Genomic DNA, 13,947 nt, shown 5'->3' on the forward strand with positions numbered 1-13,947 from the left:
TTTTAAAGCCCCTGGCAAAGTAGCCTAAATGAAAAAATATGTTTGTTTGTTTTTTAGTGGCTGGCTGCTAAATGAAAGAACATGAATATACAAATATGCCCAGCAAATTTAGAGGTTAACCACGAAGCCTGCTCCTAGGGCTTAAATTAAGATTGAGGCGAGTTTATTTGACACGGCCTCAAATTCTGGCCTCTTATTTAGGTGGTAAAAGAATTAGGGACATGAGAACATTATGATCAAGTTTAAGCAGAAGCAAACCACATTTCTTGGCTTTTACATCTTTAAGAAAGGTATGTCCCGTCCCTGGCTTTCTTCTGTAATATAGGATTCAATAAACATGAGATAAGGAAAAACTAGAGAGGGAGTCCAGAGAAAAACATGTGGAGGTTGTGTGCTGTTAGCCTTCAATAGCACAGAAGAATCCAAAGGGATGTAAAATCTAGGCCCTATGGGCACATGCATTCATTTAAAAGCAACAAGATAGTTCCTCATGCATATTGAGTTAGGGCAATATTTTGACCTGAATAAGCTTTGGGTATAGCTTATTTTTTACCTGAGACTCCCTAGACTGAACAAGAGAGAGCCTCGAGAGTAGATATTGTGTTCATATTACAACTTGTCAGTTAGACTTCTGCATTCCATTTACCAATGAGTATTTGTCTGCCCTGACTGCCTATCCTTTACCAAAGTCAGCAAACACTGACTCCCTCAGAATGTGCAGGTGGAAGGAGTCATAGGGTCACCATAACTCAGAATGATGTTGACACTGTTTTAATCATTTAAAATATGTTTTGAGGCAGATACTTTTGGTTGGGGGGAAAAAAACATGAGGCCTAACAGCATGAGCTCTGACCTAGATTACCAAGTTTGAATCAGTTCCATCACTGGTAGCCGTGTGACTTTGAGCCAAATTACTTCATCCTGCACCTCAATTTTCCTTGTCTGTAAAATGGGGATAATGATATGTCCTACCTCATATGGCGTGGTAAGGATTAAATGAGTTAATACATCAAAAGTGCTTATAACAATGATTGATATACATTAAGTGCTCAAAAAATATTAGTTCTTACCTCAACCCCTTCCCCCCAACACACTTTATTTTTGCTTGTTTGCTTTTTTATTGGCAGAGTCTGGAATTTGTACAGCTGACTACTCTCCTGCACATCGGCATGTACTTCTCTCAGCCAATAAAGACAAGGCCACATCCCAGGCTAGTGAGGAACAGCAGGTGGTATAATTCTGGCCAATCAGACACAAGTTTCCTGGGAAGGTGGGGGGGTGTTCAGGGAAGGTTTCTTCCCAAAAGAAGTACATTGGTAGAAAATGTATCTTTTCTTCTTCTAATGATGCTGTTTCTGCAATGTATACCTACCTGTAACAGCAGAGCCATCTTGGCACCGTGAAGGGAGCTGGAAGAAAGATGGAAACAATAATGACATAATATTGAGTTGAAGAATTAACTAACCCTGAAGTTCCTACCTCTGGACTTGTTAAATAAAATAATAAATTTTCCTTATTGCTTAAGCCATTTTGAGTAGGATTTTCTGTTATTGTACCTAAAAACACCCTAACTGATATTTCTTGAGCATCTACTATGTTTAAGATATTTTATAGAAAATACAGTAAAACCCTGAACCTGATCTCACCAAGTTTTCCAGAAACTTGGGGGAGATAGACTATGAAAAGAAAACTAGGAACAGCAGGCAGTAAATATCAAGTACTTGGCTTGGGGTGATCTGAGAAAGCAACACAGAAAGTCATATATGAAGAAAGGACTCAGAGAAAAAGAAAAACATAGATGGGCAGGGGGAGCGGGAACATTCTAGGCAGGGAAAATTGTGTAGACAAATGTAGGGGAGAGTTAGGATTGTGTTAGTTTATTAGGGTTGCCATAACAAAATACCACAAACTGGGTAGCTTAAAACAGAAGTTTATTTCTCACAGTCCTAGAGGTGCAAAGCCCAAGATCATAGTGTTGATTTCATTCTGAGGACTCACTCCTTGGTTTGTAAATAGCTGCCTTTTTGCCGTATTCTTACATGGTCTTTTATCTGTGTGCATGCATCCCCGGTGTCCCTTTGTGGGTTCAAATTTCCTCTTCTTATAATGACACCAGTCAAATTGGATTAGGGCCCACCCCAACAGCCTTATTTCAACTTAATCATCTCTTTAAAGGCCTTACCTCCTAATACAGTCACAGTCTGAGGCATTGGGGGTTAGGACTTCAACATACAAATTTTGGGGGGAGGGGGGAACACAATTCAGCCCATAATGGGATGAAAAAGGAGTTTGATTGAGTCAAAGGTTAGAGATCATTGGGAGATGAATTTGGAAGCTTACATTAGAACCAAACAATAGGTGGGCCTAGATTTCACCCTTGCATCAACAGGGAAGCAACAAAGAATCTTTAAGAAAAATAATTTGATAGTACTGTGCCACAGGTGTTTTATAAGGGAAAGAGTTGGAGTAAAAGAAATAGGTTAGGATTGCTGTTGCGTATAGTCTAGACAGGCACTGATAAGGACTAAACTGAGAGGAAGTTGAAGGGATTAAAGGAAAGAGAAACTGAGAAGAAAAGGACAAGATGCATGCTTGGACATTTCAAGCAATCAGGCCAGTAGAAACTTGTGTCATAATAATTCAGCTTTTAAGAAGAAGTATTATTTTGTCATAATAGGGTTGTGATGCTTGGACTTAAAGTTTCCAGTTTTCTAACACTTAAGACTACCTATCTGAATACGAATAGGCTTCCTTGTTGGATATGGGGTGAATACAAGAAGTCAGAAAAAATGCAAATATCAGGTAGAAGATTGGATTATTAGATATTCTTCCAAGGCCCCATCTATGGTTTGGGGTCAGAAGCTTAAAGGTTTTATTTAGAACCCAGAATAACCTGGCCAGTTGGCTTGGTTGGTTAGAGCATGGTGTTATAACACCAACATCAAGGGTTTGGATCCCCATACTGGCCAGCTGTCAAAAAATAAAAGAAACCCACCAAAAAAGAGAATAGGCAAAACATCTTGCAAACTCCCCAAATTGCCCAGTCTTCCCATAGGGATGATCTAGAATAGGGTAGCTCTCTCCACCCTAGTTGGAGTAGACCCTTTTGTTTTCTAGTTTGGGCAATACTCAGTATGCCTCAAGGGCAATGGGTATTATGTCAGTCACACATATAAAATATAGTAAATGGGCTTGGAAAATTAAGAATTTTTTTTAACCTTATCCATAAATGTATTCAAAATAGTTTGTGGACAAATATAAACTGCAAAACTATAAACATTGCAGTGAAAAACAAAATAAAAATCAATGTGAATTTCAATTTGGTAATTAGTTTTTATTTATTTATGATTATACATATTTATGGGGTACAGAGTTGACTATCAGTATTTGTGTACAGTATGTGATGATCAAATAAATATTATTAACATGTTTATCATTATAAATCATATTTATTCTTTGTGTCCCTGACCTAATTACTCTCTAATCCTCCTCCTCTTCCCTTTCCCACCTCTAGTAACTATAGGTCTGTTCTCTCCTTCTGAAAGTTCAATGTTTTATTGTGATCTTTCTATCTCTCTTTCTTATCTCCCACTTATGAGTGAGGACGTGGTCTTTCTCTTTCTGTGCCTCACTTATTTCACTTAACATAATGAAAAACTGAGAACTGCAAGATCTCTTGTATGTAAACTGAGAATGTATGACTTTTATAAACTGTAATCACTAAACAAAATGCCTGCTTTTAAAATTATTCTTTTAAAAAATGGGTTTTCCTTTTTTTTAAAGTTGAAGGTAAACCGCAAAACTACCCCCCCCATTCTTCTCAGTACAGCTCTTTCAGGGGCAGGCACTGTAAATAGCTGTATCTGTAGCATTCTAGACCTTTCACTAAACATACCCCTACCCCTATCCCACACACATACTTACATAAATATACATTTTCATAGCTATACATATAAAAGTATGTATTACATAATATATATTTATATGGCTATACATACTATACATGCACTCAAAGATATATAATTTTTATTTCTTTAATAAAACAAGGATTCATGTTAAACACTGTACAACAATTTGCATTTTTCACATATATCTAATTTAGTTTAGTACAGTACATACTCTCAAATGACCCATATGTTAAATATTTTCTTAAATAATAAAGCCAAATGTACCACCTCATTTAGATTATTTAAGAATTAGAAAAATACAGTATTCTAAGGAAATTATAATAGATCAATAAAATTCTTGTCAGTTCTCAAACATTACAACATGTAGTATTTTCTATCTTGAACATTTTCATTGAACTCTTGAAGGAGAAAAAATAAAATGATTTAATATGTCTTTACACTATTAATAAGCATCCCTTTCCAGGTGCTCTCTTTCAGATACTTAACATTTTTTATCTGAATAGAAAGAACACATACATAGTACCAATTTCAGAAATTGCCAAAGGGTATGTGTAGTCAAAAGTAAGTCTTTCTTTCCCCTAGTTCCCCAGCTCAGTAATTTCTTTTCCCAGAGACAATTCTTAACCATTTTCTTGTATATTCTAAAGATATATATGCTTTTACATGTAAACTGCTTTTATTTATAGTTTTTTTCATGATGCATCTTGTTTCACAGGTTTTAACTTAAGTAGAGAGAGAACTAATGATTTTTTCTGTGTGAGGGATAATTTGCAGCTGTTCCTTGAAGATTTTTAAAAGATACATTTTTAAGTATAATCTGAAATGTTCTTTTTTTAAAAAGAAAAGATGTTTCTTAATACTACACACATTTAAAATAAGAAAATATCCAAAAAGCAACACCACCACCCCACCCCCACCCCCACAATTCTAGCACTTGCTTGGGTAAACTTTATTGTAATTTTGACTTCTCTACCCAAATGAGAGAGAAGGGATAGAAAAAGGACATGAGTCAAAAAACTTATTTGGGAGCCTGGGGTAATGAAGGATAAGTAAAGAATAATTTGGATATCAAAGGATTAAGAGAGGCCCTTGAGAAAACTGATAAAGCTTTTAAATATCTCTTTCTTAAAATTAAAAAAAAAAAAAATCATGACAAAGTAGCAAAAGTCAAAGATGAAGTATATCCTATTTAAAATAATCAGCCCCTAAATCAACACTTGACTCATTTTTTGTTCTAAATTTTATGAAACTTAAACCTCATTCATAATTTTACATTTTGATTTTAAGATAAACCTAAAAGTAATTGGGGTAAGTATTGGGACTTTAAGTTCTTGTTTTAAGTGGATTCACTTTACCTGGGCCTTTTCAGGACCTTATCCATGGATTACCCTTATTTGTATCCTCAGTGTCCTTAAGAAACATCTGTTATTTATACAAAAGTAGAGGTGTTGATTGAAAGGTTTGTTTTAAGTTTATATTAATAAAAAGGAAGCCAAAGAGTCAAATGGTGTATATCGAAAATACCTTTATTTCAATGGCAAAAAAAGCATAAATCCTACTATAATAGTTGATATTTTTCCTATAACAGTAAACACACATCTTGAGTAGCAACTCATACATTGTATGTTTAAAAAGGCCCACTAGACCATGAGATCTCAAGAATCATTAGATCTAAAGATATAAATCATTAAGAAAACAAGGGTTTAGAATGTTAGTTTCTCACATTCCACATAGAACTTCCAATGCTGATCCATTATATGGCATGGGAGAAATTCTTGATCACTGATTAATAGTATTTCATTTATTTGTAGATAATGTGGGATGCTTTGCAATGACTCTCTGGAAGTTCCTGTTTAAAGAAGTATAAAGAAATTAAAAGCTGCCTTTTAAAATGTAAGTTTTAAATTTAGTTATTACAAATCCTATAATCCAGTGTGAGCACACATACTAGGTTTTCCGACCAAGACATTTCATCATTCATTCCATTTTCTGTACCTGAGACAAAACTATAAACCAGCATTGGCTAATCTTGGCAGAGAGAGGCCTGTTTGTAGTCTAAAACACCATGAGGAAAAGAATGATCAGAACATCTAAAGGTAGTTATACAAGCCCCTCTATGCTTTAATTTCCAATAAACTGAGAAAAAACAGTTGTGAGGATTAAATGATATTTTGCTTGTAAAATGCTTAGCATACTGCCTGGCATATAGCAAATACTCAGTAAATATTAGCTGCTATTATTATTAATATTATCATTATTTATTACAGAAAGGCGTATTAGGCTGAAAGATGGATGATAACTTTCTAGTCCTGCCTCTGCCACAGACTCGGTGTGTGATCTCAAGCAAGTTATATGGCTTCTTCAGATTCCCATCTCTCTGAGAGGTGAGAGGTTTGATGATCAAGAGGGTTCCTTTCAGCCCTGCCAGTCTTAAAACTGGTTTCTTCAAGCTCCCTGACAGTCTCAGAGATTGGCTATATGAGGTATACATTATTCAGAAAATTGAATCTTATTCAACAGATAGCACCAATATGTGCGACCTCAACCAGTCAGTTTTAGGAATACACACCGTATAGTCCAAGAGCTTTGTTCATAAATTCTAGGCAATACAAATGTTTTACATAATTACATATCTGTGGGGCATCTGGTGTTTTTATAAAGACTTTTTTTTTTGTTGTTGTTGTTTGCAGCTGGTCGGTACAGGAATCTAAACCCTTGACCTTGGTGTTGCCAGCACCATGCTCTAACCAACTGAGCTAACCGGCCAGCACTGGCATCTGGTGTTTTTGATGCCCAGTATCCATTTATCCTTCTTGTGGTGACTCACCCTAATTTGCCTGTGTATGGCCAACCCTTTCCCTATATACATGGCCCACATGCTTATAGTGAAGTTGTTCTCAACCTCCTGATTCATTTAGATCTAAGCTAATCAGAGAACAGGCATTGATTCAGGGATGAGAATATGACCCATTCATCAGAGGGAAGTGAGATGCAAAGAGATTTTTGTTGGGTCTTTTGGAAAAGAGTCACATACACATTCTTCTTCTCTAGACTTTAACCTGGGAGCTTGTAGCCGTGGGATAGTGAGAGGAGAGGCCATTAGGATGTAGCCAGTATGAGGAAATGGAGCTGAGAATGAAAAGCAAAAGAAACTGGGTGCTCAGTTATGCTTTTTGAAGCCTGGATAAAGCCTGAAGATCCGTTCCTGGTCTTTCATGTATATGAGTCAATAAAATTCTTTTTTGGGTATTTCAGACAGTCTGAGTTGGGTTTTAGACCATCACTTAATAATCTAAAGAAGTTTAACTTGTATACACGGTCCATATGTAAACATAACAATTCCCTTTTTAGAAGCAGTCTTCGTTTTATAGACTTTCTGAAACAAGGTATCCCACAAAAGTTAGGGATGGGAAGCATTCTTTCTCTCAGGAAAAACCCATAGAAATAAGGTTTTAAATATTAATTTAAATTTGTTTCATCAAGGTTGGCTTAGTTTCATCATTTAAGCACTGTCATTTACACTTGTCTCTTCCTCCACAAGATACTGTCCCCCACTTTAGTTATGACTTGAAAAACTTAATGCATCCACCATAATTTACTTGTAATTCACAATTTATTCCTCTTTTTTCACTATTCAGGCATGTGCAAACATTTCTATAGGATTGATATTCAGAAGCAGAATTATGGAGTTGAAGGGTTTATACACATTTTAAATTTTAAAAGATTCTGCCAGAGTGCCCCCCAAATGCATCCTTTTATACTACTGACAAAAGTATATGAGAGTGTTGAACCTGTTTTTTTCCTCCATATCCTTGCCAACACTGAATATTATCAATCTTTTTAAGTTTGCCACTCTGATGGTAAAAAAACTCTCTGTTATTTTCATTGGCATCTTCCTAATTATTATTTAGTGTGAGCATCTTTCATGTACTTACTGTCCTTTAAAAGTTTTAGGACTAGGAAAGTGCCTATTAAAGATTTTGTCTGCATTGATTTGATCAAATATTAATCACAGAATGAAGCTAACTAGGTCAGCAGGTGTGGCATATGACTAAATTCTAGCCAATGATATATAAATCAAAGTGTATTAGACTTCAGGGATGGTTCCTTAAGGGGACAGACAGCTACGGAAGCCATTTTTTTTTTTTTTTTTTTTGCCTGCTTGCTCTCCATCTTTCTAATGCCTACAATGCAGATGTGATAGCTAGGAAGTCATAATTGTTTTGGGCCATGAATTGACCTCAAGATGTAAACCAGTACTGAGGAAGATGAAGCAGAAAGACAGGATGACTTTGTGGTGCTGCTATGCCTGCTCTGGACTGCCAACATCCAGACTTCTCCACGAAAAAATAAATCCTTTTGTTTTTAAATTACGGTTATTTTGGGTTTTCTGTCTTAAAAAGACTTTTGGCAGAGACTGTTAGGTTTTGGCATGCAGCCAAACCTAATCCTACCTAATACAGAACTTTTGAACTCTAAGAAGTAGGTAGAACATTTTTGCAAAGACCTAGATCCCACAGGGTCCACCTTGGGGCTTTATATTTTCAGGCACAGAGAGATCTTAAATATTTAGCCACATGGAGAATCATGATATGAAAAAATACAAAACCCACCCAATATGCCAATTTTGATATCTTACTATAATAAGCATATTCTGTGAACTTTGAATACACAAGAGCAGATGAATGGATGACTAGAAAGATGTATATACAAGAAAAAATCTATTATTTAAGGTACTGGTATTAGAATGGCAAGATGTGAGTCATGAGTTATATAAATGCAGCCATCTTCGCAACTATGACAGTTTCTACTGTTCCACGGTTATTGTTTTAGGAACTTTTACATCTCATTTGATCCTCTTGCCTGTGATTCAGCCACAGTGGAATTAGGGAAAGCTGAGGAAAATCAAAGCAAGGGTGGTCCTGAATGCACAAATAACCTAGCATTTCTTTCCAAAGGGCAGGCCTTGCCTCAAAAGTTGCAGGCCTAAATAAAAGCACTTTTAAGGGAGGGCCAGGGACACTTTAAATAAGATGAGCTTCACCTTACTTGTAATAAGAAAGCATTACTATGTTGTTCACATAGAGAAGGTTACCTGCCAAACTACATAATGGTAGGCAGTAGCTCCAAAGGAAGCAACCTCTTCACCTTCCCAACTGATACTGAAAATAAGGTGGTCCAAACTTAGGACGCTTGAGATGATATAACAAAATTGTTTGTAAAGTAGTACTTTCAGATGGACATTTGTTAACCTAGTCACTTTTGGAAGTGGAATTTTCAATGAAGAAATGCTACCGTTAAACCTTTTTCTCCCCTTTGCCTTACCATTCCCATCACTCATCTTTGTCAAATGAGAAAATACCACATATGTGAAAGCTTTCTGTAAAATTGTAATGTGTTAGTCAATATTACTTTGCACTCTAAACTAGCTTTGCTTGGAGATGAAACTGGGCTCTATCTCCCTTCAGGGCTGTAGTGAATTAATAAAAAGGGGCCATTTTAGGCCCACACTTTTTTTTTTTTTTTTTTTTTTTTTAGCAGGGTCGACCTTATTACTAAAGTCAATAGGGTGTGATAGTTTTGGCACTTCCAGGGTAAATTCATGGAAATGAAGCTCTGGGAACATTCATATCACCTAACAAAACATAGTATGAGGACCGTCTCATAGTTTTTTTAAAAAATAGCTTCCTTTCCATAATGACCACACTGGAATTAAAAAAAAGACCATTCCTTATAACATACCTGTTCTCATCTCCTTTATCACTTATCTTCTGCTCCTTCTCCTCTACCACCTCTACTGCACTAGGTCTCCCTAAACTCCTTCCACCATGGCATTCCCTACCCATTTCATTTCAGCCAGTGCTACCCCATACTATGTACTTCACCAGGATCCTGCACCTTTGGCTAAACACTACTTCCAGCTTCCAATTTTCTTGTTGCCGTCCACAAGAAAATACTCACATGTCAGGAGGAGGTGGGGGGAAGGGGGAACAACAAAACAAAAAACACACATACAGAAAACTGAGCTAAATAGGGTAATCCCCATATAAGTAAATGTAAGAATATGGCAAACTGATTTCAAATTTATGTACCAGTTTAAATTTTGAAGTAAGTATAAAATTTCTACATAATAGTATGAGATTCAAAATTATTTGAATCATTTCAGACAAATAACATTCACCAAAGTGAAAGCCAAAGAATTTCACTAACTTCTTCATTTTTTGAAGTTGAGCAAACTTTTGCTCCATGTCTACATATTTCTACCTGAAAGCATGAATACAAGTATGTAATAATATTTTTTAAATTGTTTGCTTTTTCTTTTCTTAAAAATTAAACATATATGCAGTTTACTATACCTACTTTAAGTAAGTAAAATATATTGTGGATTCTATTATCAGTCGTCTGAGAAGTAAATAATAACCTGTAACGACTATGGCCAAAGACACGGTTCCAGAATTAAGACACTCTTCTGTGGGCCCCTGTCTGGCCTCACTCCCCAACATATCCGGGGATGTCTCCTTCTGATTTCAGGACTTCTACTGCTGAGCTTTTAGTGTATTACCTTTGTACCTGCTCTAGGTATGGCCTTTAGGGCCTGTAGGTATGGTCTTTCCAACCCCCTCCCTACCCTTTCTCTCCCTCCTGCCCAGGTAACCAATGATAACAATCCAGGGTTTATCTTATCCTTCTGTAATTTGTTCCTTTGCTCTTATAATATTGCGCATTTGCCTAGCACTTTTCAATATTTTAATAATCCTTGCACAAACATGAGACAAAAAAGGAAAAGAATCCAAGTAGTTAGGAAACTGAGATTTAAGTTTTATTTTCTTGATTTAAAAATTCATGTATAGTACTCAAAGTATTTACTGTTATTAGGAACTTAACAGGCTGCACAAACTACAGGCTGTTTAAGTATAAAAGTGAGCAAAAGTTTCCCCACCGATCCAGTCTATACTCTTATTTTAACCCTTACTATTCCCAACAACCTTTGGGCCTGTGAAGAGAGATGGGAACAGATAGGGTCTGTGAGAAGGACACACGTAAAAAGATCTGCCTCCAAATCGAAAGCTCCCAAACATAGTTTTGCTTCCACTGTAGCCTTGATAGTAATGTTAGGGGTAGGGGATTGAGAGAAAGAATGAAGCAGGAAGATTTAGATAATTGCATGTAAAATGTTTAAATTCAACATTGTTTATAGGAGATTTTACTCTGGGTCCATTAGTAATTGTTACTGTCCCATGGAAAGATCTTAGAAAAACGAAGCTGTGGTAATATGCTGCAATACAAACTGACAGGTAAAACACTGGGAACAAACACACACACATATACTTAATTAGTCTGAAAATATCTACTATTCGTTTTTCCTTGTAACATTCACAGTCCTCACTATGAGGAGAATTAAGTGGAACAGTGCTTGGAGATCTAGTTATGCTTAAAGAAGCCCAGACACCTCCTGGCTCTGGATCCTGAAGGGGACCAGGAGAACTAGGAGGATTGAAAAAGAAATTCTGTCACTGAAAGAATTTCTGTGAATGAGGAGGAGAGAAATTAGAACCCTAAGAAGTAGTAACTTAATCCCTTCTTTGTTACAGAGATCCAAACCCTTGACCTTGGTGTTACAACACCACACTCTAACAAATAATTATCATCTTCTTTGCAACAATAACCAAGGACATCTACTTGTAGCTTTGTGACAAAGAATTTTTCCATCAGGAATTGTTAAGGGGACTAATCTATCCAATTAGGGACTAGAAACCCTTATTCCTTTGAGGTAGATTCCCTAAGCAAAGTCAACAGCCCCCCTGAGGTCTGTAAACAAAATTTCCAAACAGTAACACATTTAGCATAATTAAAAAACTAGCCATTTATGTGATGTGTGGCATTCCTTGTTGCCCCTCATCCCCAACAAGGACTGCACAGTTAAGGAAACATTCTGTTCATTCTTGAGGTGGGAGAAATAAATCTTCCTTAAGCAATAGCACCAAATATTCGATATTTTATGCAAGACTACTTAAACTGAAGAATAAGATTCATTACTAGGCAAAAAGAATAAGGCTATTGCAACTATTCATATTATCTAGTGGGCCAAATTAACACTTCAAAATGACAAGCTAATTTGGTTAAGTTAAAAATAATTTTAACTTTTGCTTTTTTCCCCTCTAATTTTTTTTTTTACATTTCCCTTAACCGACCAAAAGCGAAAATAATCAGATTTGTCCTTTTATCTGATGGTTCACTTCTGAAACACAATTAATCTATAAATTCTTTTTGTTTAACTCATTTTACCTTTCGGCTCTCAGTTTCATCATCTATGAAACAGGCCCAAGACTAGCTGATATATGAGGTTCACTTCTAAGTCTAAAATTTTTAAACTCACACTTCCTGGACTTGTTCTTACAAACTAAGCACTCTACATTCATTAGGATTATGGAACAAAACTTTGCTTACTCTGGCTATAACTGAAAATGAACATGTGAGTATTTATATACACATTCTCATTCTAATGAATTGTTTTTACTCACAACATTTTTGACACCAAATAGATGTGTTTTTTTCCTCACACCAATCACTTGCCCAACTCTCTGGGTGTCCTATAATTCAATTCAATTCTGACACTAACTATCTACAGTTAGCATCAGACTCCACAGGTTTAAGTGCTCAGTCTCACAATACTACCCTCACTTCAGACACAGTTGCAAGTATCAGGTCCTGGCTTACCCATACCTCTGCCCAACTTGGCTACAAATTAGGGGGTTTCCACAATGTACCCACACAGCCCCCAGAGTTCTATAATTCGCTAGAATGACTCACAGAACTCAGGAAAAAGCTTTACCAGTTTATTACAAAGGATACAAGTCACAAACAGCCACATGGAAGAGATGCATAGGGCAAGGAGCTTCCATGCCTTCTCTGGGCATTCCATCCTCCCAGTACCTTGACATGTTCACCAACCCAGAAGCTCTCTGAACCTCATCATTTAGAGATTTTTTATGGAGGCATGATTGATTAAGTTATTGGCCACTGGTGATTAACTCAATCTTCAGCCCCTCTCCCCTGTCAGGAGGTTGAAGGGTGGGTTCAAAAGTTCCAAAATTCTAATCAAGGCTTGGTCTTTCTAGTGACCAGCCCTCACCCTGAAGCTATCTAGGGGCCAGACAAGAATCGCCTCATTAGAACAAAAGACACTCCTATCACTCTTATCTCTCAGGAAATTCAAAGGGTTTTAGGTCCCAGGAACCAGGAAAAAAGAACAAATATCTTCCTATACACCACAATTCTGAATCAGAGATATAATTCCAATCAAAAGCGAAATGATTAACAATTATTTTAATAGATGGTAAAAATACATCCACTCTAGTTATGCTGAGAAAAATATTCTATTACGATTATTTTAATATAGTTTGATGCCCTTTTTTAAAAATAAAGGGATCTTAAAGGATAAATATGGTAATGAAGTATTAGATGGTTTGATATTTAAAAATAAATTAATAACTTTATATAGATTTACAGTGATAAGATCAAAAGCCATCTGTGAAAACTGTACCAGAATCAAGAAAGGATCTGCAGTGGGGGGCTGAGGGCCTCGGCCACACTCCCCTGATACCTGCAACCAGCCCAGTGATGACCACCGAGTTGCTGCAGGAAGTGCCCTGGCCTCCTGAGCCAGAGAAGTGGGGGTGCTGAGGACCTTGGCTATGCCCCCTGACACCCTCAACCAGCCCAGCGACAACCACCAAACCACCACTTGAAGCCCCCTGGTCTCCCAAGCTGCGGTGGTGGGGGGCCAAGGGCTTCAGCCACACCCCCCTGACATCTGCATCTATCCCAGTAATGACCGAGGCACTGCTAGAAGCTCCCTGGTCTTCCCTGCAGGAATGAGGAGGGCACCATGGGCCTCAACCATGCCCCCCTTCCTCCTCCTCCCACCTTATTTCCTTCTCCTTTCCCCCTGCCCCCAACTGCTCCATAACAACATCTTAGAATGTAAAAACATAATAATATTAATAAATAAACTTACAGAAAAAAAAAAAAAAAGAAA

General features: G+C 36.8%; 1 protein-coding gene across 1 annotated transcript in view; it reads right to left on the reverse strand.

The window, feature by feature from the left end:
• Positions 1–5,611: 5,611 nt before the first annotated feature.
• The window catches only part of ANKRD31 (ankyrin repeat domain 31), a 148,214-nt gene continuing 139,878 nt past the window's right edge, over positions 5,612–13,947 (reverse strand). The window contains exon 26 of the mRNA XM_063087604.1: positions 5,612–5,757. Coding sequence (XP_062943674.1) covers positions 5,612–5,757 — 146 coding nt within the window. The remainder of the gene's footprint in view (positions 5,758–13,947) is intronic.

The sequence above is a fragment of the Cynocephalus volans genome, chromosome 2, assembly GCF_027409185.1.
Source record: "Cynocephalus volans isolate mCynVol1 chromosome 2, mCynVol1.pri, whole genome shotgun sequence".
In the NCBI taxonomy this organism is placed as follows: domain Eukaryota; kingdom Metazoa; phylum Chordata; class Mammalia; order Dermoptera; family Cynocephalidae; genus Cynocephalus; species Cynocephalus volans.